At 32.3% G+C, this 12863-nt stretch overlaps 1 protein-coding gene across 1 annotated transcript; it reads left to right on the plus strand.

Moving 5' to 3' along the window:
- The first annotated feature begins 4357 nt into the window (after positions 1 to 4357).
- LOC111909073 (tetrahydroberberine oxidase) lies at positions 4358 to 6143 on the plus strand. The gene has a single exon (XM_023904860.3). It carries the CDS (start codon positions 4373 to 4375, stop codon positions 6008 to 6010), a length of 1638 nt encoding a protein of 545 aa, XP_023760628.1. The 5' UTR covers positions 4358 to 4372; the 3' UTR covers positions 6011 to 6143.
- The last annotated feature ends 6720 nt before the right edge of the window (positions 6144 to 12863 follow it).

Below are 12863 nucleotides of genomic sequence, written 5' to 3' on the forward strand. Positions count from 1 at the left end.
ACACATCAACATTAAACAACTAGTAGAACCATCAATACGTCAAGGTTTGTCTACACCTGCTGCCTTCTTTTCACCACCAGATTTTTTACCTTCTTATCCTTCTTACTACCACCAACTACTGATGCTGGTTGACCATTACAAGTCCTTGAGTTATGCCCGATGGTGTTACACTTTGAGCACTTGACTGACTTTCCTTGTCTTGATAACTTTCCAAACTTCACCATATCTTCACCATCTGTGATCCTGACACCTTCATTGACCCCTTTCTTTCTTTTCTTTTTTGGCCTTCCAATTTGTTTGTGATGATGAGGTGGGATCAAGACTGTTGGACATAGTGACTTGGGCCACATATTCCTTCCATTTATTGGATTTATTTTGAAATGGTACATCTTCTTCCAAGTATCTAGCCAATAAACAGGATCTGTGTAATTTTCAGGTTTCCCATCACCCTCATTGTTCTTCCCCATATCCCAAATTGTGGCAATAGCATGTTTACAAGGCATCCCAGTCACTTCCCACCTTCTACATGTACAAGACCTCTCTTTCATATCAACTACAAATTGCTCACACAAATGACCTGTCACTTGGTATTTTTGACTACCATTGAAAGCCACAATGCACTTAGCAGCCTCTGTTTTGTTGGCATCCATCAATTTTGTCCCATATGGAGTTAATGGTCCATTGCACTTTTGTATTTCCTTTTGGACCATTGAAATCCTCTTCATTAAGTATTCTCGGATAAATTCTAGAGCAGTGATTATGGGTTTGTCTCTCCCTTTAACTAATTGGTTGTTAAGGCTCTCACACATATTGTTTAGCAGGACATCACATTTTGCCCTTCCTGATAAAGTAAGACTATGTTAGAAATTTATAGACTCAACCAATAACAATTTAAATTTCCAAACTATTCATACCTGAGAAATGTGATCTAGCCCAGTGTTGGGGAGGAATTCCTTTCAACCATTCGTACGCATCCTTATCCAAACTTTTAATTTCTTCCATAACATTATTAAAATGTGGAGCTATATAAGCTCTAGCACACTTCCATAGTAGATCCTTGAAGACATTTGCTTTCCAATTTACCCTCATATTCTCATGTATATGTCGAAAGCAGTATCTGTGTTCCGCACATGGGAATAGATTTGCAATTGCTGGGATTACTCCCTAACAAACAACCAAAATTTTAGATAATTTAATATGATTAATTCTTCTAACTAAAAAAATATTTAGAAATAAGTCGGTACCTTTTGCCTATCAGACACAAATGTGAAATTTGAGTTTTTTTGCAAATCTAGGTCATCACCTAAGCAAGACAAGAACCATGTCCAAGACTTTAAATTTTCAGCCTCTACTATGCCATAGGCCACAGGATATATTCCATTATTAGGGTCAACACCCTACAAAAAGAAAATTGTAACAATAAAACCAAATTTCAAGAAAATAGGTGAAAACAAATACAAATGTAAAACAATGAAATTAAAGGCAATAATCAATACCACTGCAGTTAATATTTGGCCAGGGTAAGGCCCCTTCATGAAGCACCCATCTAGACCCAACAAGTCTCTTTTTCCTGCCTTAAACCCCTTCTTCAAACTTCCAATACATACGTAAATCCTCCTGAACACTCTAGTCTCCATGTTTGACAAATTCGGTTCTTCTTCAACGTCAATCTGCACAGTCGTGTCTTCATTCATAGATTGCAATTCAAGGACATAGTCTCTTAATAATGCATATTGTATCTTGTAATCACCCATAACTTGATTGTATGCTTTCATTTTTGCTCTGAAAACCTTCATCCGGGATACTCCTATCTCATACTTCCTTTCCAGATCTTCCTGAAGAGCCTTCAGAGGTATGGTGGGGTTACTCTCGATTTGATTAACTATCTTATTTGAAAGATATGTTGCTGTGCAAGCTTTAATTTTTCTTGATTGGAGGCAAGTATGGTTGTCATTAAAAGTTTTGACAACCCAATCATCTTCCTCTCGCCATTTAGAAACGTAAAGTACCCAAGGACAAGACCTTGATATTGATTTTACCCCTTTACCCTTGACTGTAGTACCTTTGCTTGGATCACTACTAGTAGAAAATGACAAATTTGGGATGGTACCATTACATACAGCCTTCACTCTGTTTTTGTCATTTTTATCCAATGAAATTTCTCTCCTTCTCTCTACGGCATAATTGTTAATGGCTTTTTTGACTTCTTTATATGTGTAAAAAGCTTGCCCTACAGAAAAGTGTGTCCCTTTTGAACCAATAGCCTCAATCTCCTTGTTTTTTTTCCTTAGCGCCCTTAACTTGCTTTTCCTAATTCTATCTATACCCTCTTCACCTTCAGAAATGGAATCAAAATCTTCATTATCCAATATCTATATGTTCTCATTATCTTCATCTGTAACATCCTTCAACTTGGATTTTGGCTCAATCCATTCCAAATCTTTATCAGTATTCACATAGAAATCATTCATGTCAACTTCCACATCATGCAATACGTCCTCCTCATCGACATAGAAGTCATCGTCTTCACTTCCATTATCTTCATCTTCACTTATATCAAAACCATCTTCACCGTCTGGTTCCTCATGAATTGAGTCAATACCTTGTGACATTGAATGGTCAACATTGGTTGGGAGAGCGTGTTCACTGGATATTGTTTTATCAAAATCATTACAATTGTTAAAATCATGATTGGGAAACCAATCTAATTCAAGCCTTTTTCCACAGGACGACTTTGTAGAACTAGAACCTCGTGATCGTACTCTGGTATAATCAGGGGTACCATCATCTTCAATTTCCTGAATAATAACATTAGAACCTCCTGGTGACTGGAAGTAAGTGCAAACCGTTATCTTATCTAGTTCAATGTATACCTCTAGCAATCTATGTTTTGGGACATAGCTTGTTAGTTTGCATACATCACCGTCACTACCTAAAGCCATCAACCCAACATCAAGATCACTATCAGGCTTCTTAAAATGGTAATACATTTTCCTATTACCATCATACCCTAACTGTAACATCATGGAGTCTAACTCATGAACTGAGAACTCGTCTGCATCTAAGAAATCAATGTACGAATGTCTTCCGTTCACATATTGTCTTCCAGGAAACTTTGAGAATTCACCACCATGATATATTTTCAAAGAAAACATAGTTGGGTGTGAAGCTGTAAAAAATACTATGTGCTTTGATCCCCAGAATATGTTATGAAGAAGAATACGTATAATTTTGTAAAATTAGAGAAACAGAGGAACATACCGTAAATAACATCGACGTCTTCATGCTCATTACTAAAACGCACATTCCACATCGTCAACGACATCCTAAACTTGGTCGATCAACAGTCGACAAATAGCAGTTAGGGCTTTCAATGAGAGAATTTTCAGGGAGGAAGGAAGACGCTTTGGACTACAAATACATATTAGTCTTGGTATATGAAATGGGGTTTTAAATATAGGGAGGATCGATGCAATAATCATCACGATTTTAATTATATCTTCAAATGGGCGGCAGTAGGAAACACATGTTAAAAGACCAAATTGCCCATCATGTGCTTGGCACATGGAATAACTTAACGACTATAGCAAACGTCGTTGGGACACGGGACCATATGCGCAACAAGAAAATAGTTTAAGGATGAGCTGCGTTCAAATTGAAAAGTCGGGACCTTATTCAAAATAAGTATATAACCACAGGGACGATTTTTGTAATTCTCTCTATTATAAAAAATGACTTTTTTAATCATATCATTAAAGAAATAATTTTAATTTATAATTTATTATCCAACAAATAACCTAGATTCACAAAATGTGATAAGAGTTTAAACTATAAATTAAATCCAATAAAAAGGATACCAGGTAACGAAAGCACACATCTATAACGGTTGACCTTTTCTTATTAAAATTTCAACAATAAGGAATTAATAAAAGGGTGTATATAATTTATTTTGCAACAATAAGGAATTAATAAAAAGTCGGTTTAGAGGCCTCGGTCAAATTTCTATAATCATACATTTTATGAATAATTTCTATTATATTTTAGATATTTGACAAATAACACATATACCTCAAAATTCAACAAAGTTTTGTCGTAATAGTTTAGAACTAAAAGGGTAAAAGTCAATGAATATAAATTATTTTCAGTGATCTGTTGATTTGTGGTATTCGAAAACACTGTTGGAAAAAAAAAAAAAACGAAATACATTTTCAATCCTCGGTCACTACTGAAATATAGTCATCATCCTCAAATTCAAAGGTTTTTTCCAATCCCATTTGCATTCAACGATATATATTATAATCCCATTTGCAGTCACCTACGCTCTCTACTCTATATAAAATACGGCATAGGCATAGATCAAACTCACCAAAACATGAAGAAGTCTCAACTAAGCTCTTCTATCTTCATCTTGATTATAACTCTTTCATTTTCTCTTTCATGGGCTGCCTTATCTTCCATTCTTAAGGCTACATCAGATGCTGAAGATTTCACAAGCTGCGTAATATCCAATTCCAGCAATGTCACCTCCATCTCTGAGCTCATTTTCACCCCTGCCAATGCTTCTTTCTTACCCGTTTGGCAAGTTCATGTCCAAAACACTAGGTTCCTTAAACCTTCCACTCCAAAACCATCAGCCATCGTGACACCTGTGAATGAAACACTCATCAGAATAGTTTTATATTGTGCCAAGATGTATGACTATGAGCTCAGAATCAGGAGCGGGGGGCATGACTATGAGGGTCTCTCCTACACTGCTGATGTTCCATTTGTTATGCTTGATTTCACCAACATGAGAGCTATAGACGTGGACGTAGCTAATAAGACTGCATGGGTCCAGGCAGGCGCTGCCCTCGGTGAAGTTTACTATGCTATTTCTCAGAAAACCGACACCCTGTACTTCCCGGCAGGTGTTTGCCCTACGGTGGGTGTTGGCGGGTACATGGGCGGTGCTGGCTATGGAAACTTGTTGAGGAAATACGGTACTGCTGCAGATAATGTTGTGGATGTTCGGTTCATGGATGTCAATGGAAATATTCTCGATAGGAATTCGATGGGAGAAGATTTGTTTTGGGCGATTCGAGGTGGTGGTGCTTCCAGTTTCGGAATCGTTCTTGCATGGAAGCTTGGGTTGGTTGAAGTTCCAGAAAGAGTAACCGTATTTATACTCAACAAAACTTTAGAAGACGGTGTAACCGAGATTTTCCATAAATATCAATACGTCCTACCTCTTATTGATAGAAATTTACATATGAGAACTCAGATTTTTTCGGAATATATCGGCAACAGCACCATGAAAACCATCAGAATTATGTTCGAAGGTATTTATCAGGGCACAACCGACACATTGCTTCCATTACTGTACGAAAAATTTCCGGAGCTCGGTGTTACACCAGAGATTTGTGAAGAAATTACAATGGTCCAGTCGACCCTTGTGTTTTGGGGATTGCCAAGCTCTACCCCAACTGAGTTTCTCACTAACCGATCTGCCATAGCCAAGCTCAACAACAAAAGTAAATCTGACTACGTCCGAAAACCGATCCCTATAAGTGGGCTCAAAAAGATATGGAACAAGCTAATGGAAAATGACGAATCAGCGCTTCTGATGATCAATCCTTTTGGCGGAAGGATGTCTGATTACTCGGAGACAGCCATTCCATATCCTCATAGAGGTGGTGTTGTGTTACAGATGCTCAAGACTGTCAATTTTGCAGGTCAAACTTCAGACACAACACCTGTATCACGGAGCAGGATAGCATGGCTGAATAGCTTGGATGAGTTATTGACTCCTTATGTGTCAAAGAACCCAAGAGAGGCATATTCCAACTACAATGATCTTGATTTCGGTGTTGGAAATGCTAATTATCAGGAAGCAAGTCTATGGGGTGAGAGGTACTGGAAGAGGGCAAATTTCAAGAAGTTGATTAGAATCAAGGCCAAAGTTGATCCCGAGAATTTCTTTAGGCACCCACAAAGTATCCCAGTTTTCTCCACATCTCTCTCAGATATGTGAAGTTCTTGGATTTACATGGTTTGCTTTTTCTTGAATTAATTAGCAATAAGGGCTACTTTCTGTTGGGTTCTACCTGTTTGCTACGTTTCCAATGCCTATACATGAATAAGTATGCTTTCTTTTCTTTTTAAAATTATGTATTAAATTTTTGCCTTGCACGCTATATGAAAAAAAAAAAAAAAAAAAAAATTAAACATCGAGGAGAATAAGAACAACAATTTTGGAAATTTTCAATGACAAAAAATATGACAATTTGTTAAAAAAAAAAACAATGGTTGCAGTTGCAGAGTGGAAGTTAGGTTTCATGTCCTGCAACAATTGATTCCCCTGCCAAGTATTCAGAACAAAAAATAGATTATACTTTTTACAACTTATATTACTCCTATCTTCAAACTAAGATATCGTTCATAATTTATTTTTGAACATTCTCAAATAATATTAAAAAGGAATTATTCTACGTTTGTGAGTAAATATCAAAATTTGTTTTTATTTATCCTAACTTCTAACTGATTTAATATATAAACCCCCTTCATTGGCTTACAAAAAAGTGTATATATATATATATATATATATATATATATATATATATATATATATATATATATATATATATATATATATATATATATATATATATATATATATAGAGGAGGATTCAATTGAGAAAAAAAAAGGTTGAGAATGGGGGAACCATTCTCAGCCAATCATTTAATGAGCTTAAAAAACGCACGGTGACAAACTTGTAAATAATCCAAATATATTAATGAGTGGTGGCAAATTTGTAAATAATCAAAAAACATTAAATCGTCAGGGCACTTGAGTAATTTGATATCACGTCAAATCTCGACAGAAAAGCACCATTTCCCTCTTCGATACACCATAACTCGAAAACCATTTGAAGAACAATCGACAAGAAGAAACACATTTGCAGAAGCATCAAATAACATAAACGAAGAAAAATGTCTTCCGATGAAAACATGAACGAGACCATTTTCTCACTCTTGACAATGAAATGTAACCATCGGCGTTTTTTCTCGAGTTTTTAACGATTTCGAATCATTTCTAAAATTATCACTTGATTACTTGAAATTTCTCGTAATGTTCGAAAATTATTAGTTGATTTATAACTAAAAACATTGTTTTCACACTGTTCATTTTTCAAAAAAGGTTGTTTACTTCAATTATACTTGAAATTTATGATACTCGTTCATTCTCGTAACCCTCCTTCGTTATTACTTTATTTACTTGAAATTTTTGTAAGAATCATCCATTATTATTTGATATATAAATGATTTTACATCATCTCTTCATTTTTCATCTTTATTCAAAACTATTCTGTCAAAATACAAACGTTACTTAACATTTTGCTTATGTTTTCCTAATATTAACTACTTACCTTTATAGAAACGACATCAACAGTGAAGAATACATATACACGAAAACCAAGAACAAATCAAAAAGGTAAATAAAATATGTTTTGTTTACTTCTGAACACAAGCAAAACTAATATTCATTCGTGAATCTGTATAGCTTGCTGCCATACATACATTATTAATATGTGAATACAACAAGAATTACTTACGTATGTTCTATTCACATATGAATATAACAAAACATATTCATATGTGAATAAAGAAAATATGAATACATATGTTTTATTCAAATATTCATTCATGAATATGTATGTTATATTCACATATAACATAACTTACTGCCATACATACCTTATTAATATGTGAATACAATAAGAATTACTTACATATGTTCTATTCACATATGAATATAACAAAACATATTCATATGTGAATAAAGAAAATATGAATACATATGTTTTATTCAAATATTCATTCGTGAATATGTATGTTATATTCACATAGAACATAACTTGCTGCCATACATACATTATTCATATGTGAATACAACAAGAATTACTTACATATGTTCTATTCACATATGAATATAACAAAACATATTCATATGTGAATAAAAAAATATGAATACATATGTTTTATTCAAATATTCATTCGTGAATATGTATGTTATATTCACATATGAATAGAACATAACTTGCTGGCATACATACATTATTAAAATGCGAATACAACAAGAATCAGTTACATATGTTCTATTCACATATGAATATAACAAAACATATTCATACGTGAATAAAAAAATATGAATACATATGTTTTATTCGAATATTCATTCGTGAATATGTATGTTATATTCAAATATGAATAGAACATAGCTTGCTACCATACATACATTATTCAAATGTGAATACAACAAGAATCACTTACATATGTTCTATTCACATATGAATATAACAAAACATATTCATATGTGAATAAAAAATATGAATACATATGTTTTATTCAAATATTCATTCGTAAATATCAAACTCATTTATCTTCTACTTACTATTGAATGAAGGTAAGAACACTAACATTTCCGATAAAGATTCACCAACAATGAGAGAAACAAGATCAATGCAGAAGAGGAAAAATGCGAAAGGTACAAAATTCCTATCATGTCTAATATATTCATATATAATAAAATTGTATATATTAGTTATATTTTTGAAATAAATAAATATTAATAAATCAACGAGCATATATCATATTCATATATCAGTAACTTATTCAAATATTATATGTTTTTATTTCCCAGATAAAAAAGAAACAAAAGTACCAAAGAAAATGAAGCATCAAAGCAGGAAAAGTCCATCAAAAAGGAAAACTCCTGAAAAACAACAACTACAAGATTCAGACTCTGATTTTGAAAGTAGTCATCCATCGAAGAAGGCAAAAAAAAAGGAGTCACCAATCAAAAAAGACAAAAAAAACCAATGGTAAAAGAATTTTACTCAATGAAAAACAGATGTTCACCAGAGACATTACTGTCTATAATCCTTGGGATGAGCAAAGAACAAAAAGAAACTGTAAGATCTATGGGTTTTGGAGCTTTGTTAAAAATGAAAATCACGGATATACCACTGAAGCTGAGATTTTATGTTCTTCAAAAATTTGATTATGAGAGAATGGTGATAGATATTGAAGGAAAGGAATTGAAAGTAACAGCAGAGTCTGTTCATGACATGTTAGGCATACCAATTGGTGGAACCAAACTTACACAACTGGATCAATGGCCTAAGCATGATACAAGTTATGATGAATGGAAGCAACAATTTAAAAAAGATTCAATCATCCGACTGAGTGCAATCAAAAATGTTATTGTTTCTACCACACAAGCTGATTTCAATTTCAAATTGAACTTCTTAGTTCTTTTTGTCAACACTTTTTGCGAGTCAACATCAATGGGAAGATGCAACCTGTTTCCCTTGAGTTATATTTCAAGAAAAACAGATATCAGCAACATAGACTAGTGGAGCTATGTTTTGGACTGTCTTGTCAGAACAAAAAACTCATACATACCATACTCAGATAACAGCTTCTTTGTTGGACCTTCATCTTTCTTGGTGGTAAGTTATTATAATGTTTATACTCAATTTTTAATAATATTGATTATTCATAGTCTAATAGCAAATATTCATATATGAATAAGAAAAATATATTTGTTCACACGTAATGCTTTACATTACTTATTCATTTATGAATAAGTAAAAAATAATATTACTTGTTCATATATGAATATCAATTAGTTATCATTTATGTGCAGTTGTTCTATGCTGATAACATCCACTCGGAAGCTTTAACAGTAACACGTAAACGGCCAACAATTTGTTATTGGAGTTCAGAGAAGATTAGATATCGAGAGACATTTGAACAAGAAAAAGGTAGATATGGAGTTGGAGAATTAAACGAAGAATTTGTTAATGAACAAAATGAAGGAGATACAGATCTCGTAGACAATGATTCTGATAAAGATGAAGATCATTCTGTTGAGGTAATTAGTTTTAACATGTTAATAATATATGATTACATTAAATTATTATATTAAATTCTAATCATATACTTCTTTTTGTTACATAGGCATATGAATCAAAAATATCAAAAATGATTAATAGTTTTGAGAGGATGAAGGAAAAGCTGAATTCAAAGCTTAATGATGCGATGACAAAGTTCCCTGAAAAGGAAAGTTTTAGAATTTTCAAAGAAAAGATGAAAAATATGATTGTTAAAGAAAAAACTGAAAGCACAACACTTTTTAATTTTCCAATTAATGAAACTGGAGTTGAAGGAATCAATTTGACACCAATAATGGGTCAAAAAACAAATGATCAAACAGAAAATGAAGATAAAGAGGGAAATGGTGAAGAAGACAGTGATAATGGTGCAAGTCAACCAGAAGTAGATTATTTGCTTGATTCAAATGAAGCAGATAATGAAGGAATAAAGAATGATGCAGATAAGAATAAAAAAGAAGGTGAAATTAGAGTAAAAGAGAAAGATGCAAAGAGGAATGAAAATCAGAATGCTGAAGAAGAAAAAGATGATCATGCTGAGGAAAAAAATAATCATGAAGAGACTATTCAACAAACTAAAAATCAAAATTTGTTGGATAAAGTTGTTGACAACATTGTGGACAATGTCCTTAGAATTGGAGTTTCAAGTTTAAATAGTCAAGAAGATGAAATCTGGAATCACCCTGAAATGAAAACTATTTTCGATAATATTGATATAGGTAAATTTTGTCTTAATTTTATTTTTAAAAAATATATAAAAATATCAATACACAATAACAATTTTGTTTGTTAAATTTTGACCAGGGTCACCAATGAGTACAGGTAAAACTAATACTCTTGCAGAAAAGGAAAAATCAGAAGGTGTACATGAACAAGGAACAAAAGTTGAAAAAACAAAGGGAGATGATACAGGTAAATGAATGATTTAAAATATATTACAATATTTATATTTATTTTTTTAATAACATTGTTTATTCATAAATGAATAATATACTATATAAATGAATAAAAAATAAAAAATATTCATATATGATGTATATGTTTCAGGCAAGGAAAACTCTGAAGATAGAAATGAAGGAGGAACGGAAGCTAAGAACACGAAAGATGGATGTGAAGAAAAACAAACAGAAATTGAAAAAGGAAATGCAGAAGATAGAGGTAAATAGTTGATTCACTAATAAATGAATATAGTAAGTTTTATTATTCATAAATGAATAACACAATATATGAATAAATAAAAAAATATAGTATTACTTATTCATAAATAATGATATGTATTACTTATTCATAAATGAATACATTACTTAACTTAAATATTATAATTAACTTACAACTATTTATATGATAAATCTCCTGGCATGCAGATACTCATCCAAGCTTTAGTCTAGGTCTCAGTCAAGATTCAGATCAAACTTCAAGTAAAAAATCTAATGAATCTTCACCAAAAAAAGCACTTACAAAGAAACAAATCAAAGACGACCATCAGAAGGTTGTTATCAGATTAGCAAAAAAAAATGTTCTTAATCCAAATCCAATATCTGTATCAATTCCTATTGAAGTAGGACCATCAAAGCATGATCTGGATCAACCAAGAGAGAAGAAGCTTGTTGATGCTTTCAAATCACCTTTCAAATGCAGAATAACAGACACAAAACCCAAACTGACATATCAGGAGAGTATTGTCAGTGAATGGTTGTTCAACTTACAAGGCAATACATCGTAAGTAACTTTATTATATATATATATATATATATATATATATATATATATTCATATATGATTATTATATAGATAATAATCTATGACATTTTGATTATATATTTGCAGAGATGTGGTTGTCCAGACAAAATATGGTCAGATAGCAGAAAGAGCAGTTATGGAAAGTCTATATGCAAACACAGATATTTTTGGAGAAGTTTTAGACACTTGGTCTGATTTACTTAACCACCAAGAACTGGAAAGGGATTTTGGAAATTCACCATACAGACTCTTCTTGAAATTTGGAGTTTCTGTAAGTTTATGTTCTAACCTTAATTCCTTCCTTATTCATAAATGAATACACCAATATGATGTATTCATTTATGAATATTATATTTTTTACAACTTAAATTCACATATGATTATACAAATATGATGTATTCTTTAACATAATTATATATATTCAATCGAAATTCACATATGATTATATTGGTTACAGACTGCTTATCTAACTTCAACATTGTCTGATGAAAGAAAGTATGAAAAATTCAAGGAGAACTTTCATGACAGTACCAATGGGTACAAGAAAATCTTGAACATAAAAGATATTGACATGGTATGTTAATTAAAGTTGTTTTTTATATATATTTTATCAACAAAATACTTACCATTATATACATAAAAACAGGTATTCTTTCCAGTTGTTAAAAGTGCTCACATTTTTGTGATTGTCTTCAACTTAAAGAAACTGTCAATTGAAATTCTAGACAATAGTGCAGTTGAGGGGGATTATGAAGGGAAATACGGAGTAATAATGAAACCTTTGGTATGTACCTAGTTCACAACAACATAAAAGAACCAATTTATTACATATCTAACTTTTATTTTATTTAATGATCAGAAAAATTTGTTTGTGAGATACTTTAAAGAAATAAACCATCCAAGAGCAAATGCAATCTCAAAAGAAAGTATCAAACCCCAACGACTTGAAATGTCATGGAGAACAGTTAAAAACAAAGTTGATTGTGGGGTCTTTGCAATGAGACATATGGAGACCTATATGGGACAACCACTCTCAAAGTGGAAACCAGGTCTTCATAAAGAAAGTTAAGTTCAGCAAACTACTTTAGAGAAGCTCAGACAAAGATATGCACACATAATGCTAACTTCTGAAATTAACATGTTGAAGGCTAAGGTGTTGGATCTTGCTGAAAAATATCAAAAAGTTGA

The sequence above is a fragment of the Lactuca sativa genome, chromosome 3, assembly GCF_002870075.4.
Source record: "Lactuca sativa cultivar Salinas chromosome 3, Lsat_Salinas_v11, whole genome shotgun sequence".
Lineage (NCBI taxonomy): Eukaryota > Viridiplantae > Streptophyta > Magnoliopsida > Asterales > Asteraceae > Lactuca > Lactuca sativa.

Bases quoted from the DNA above. Each gene is read 5' to 3' on its own strand.
- LOC111909073 (XM_023904860.3), top strand. From the start codon at position 4,373: ATGAAGAAGTCTCAACTAAGCTCTTCTATCTTCATCTTGATTATAACT.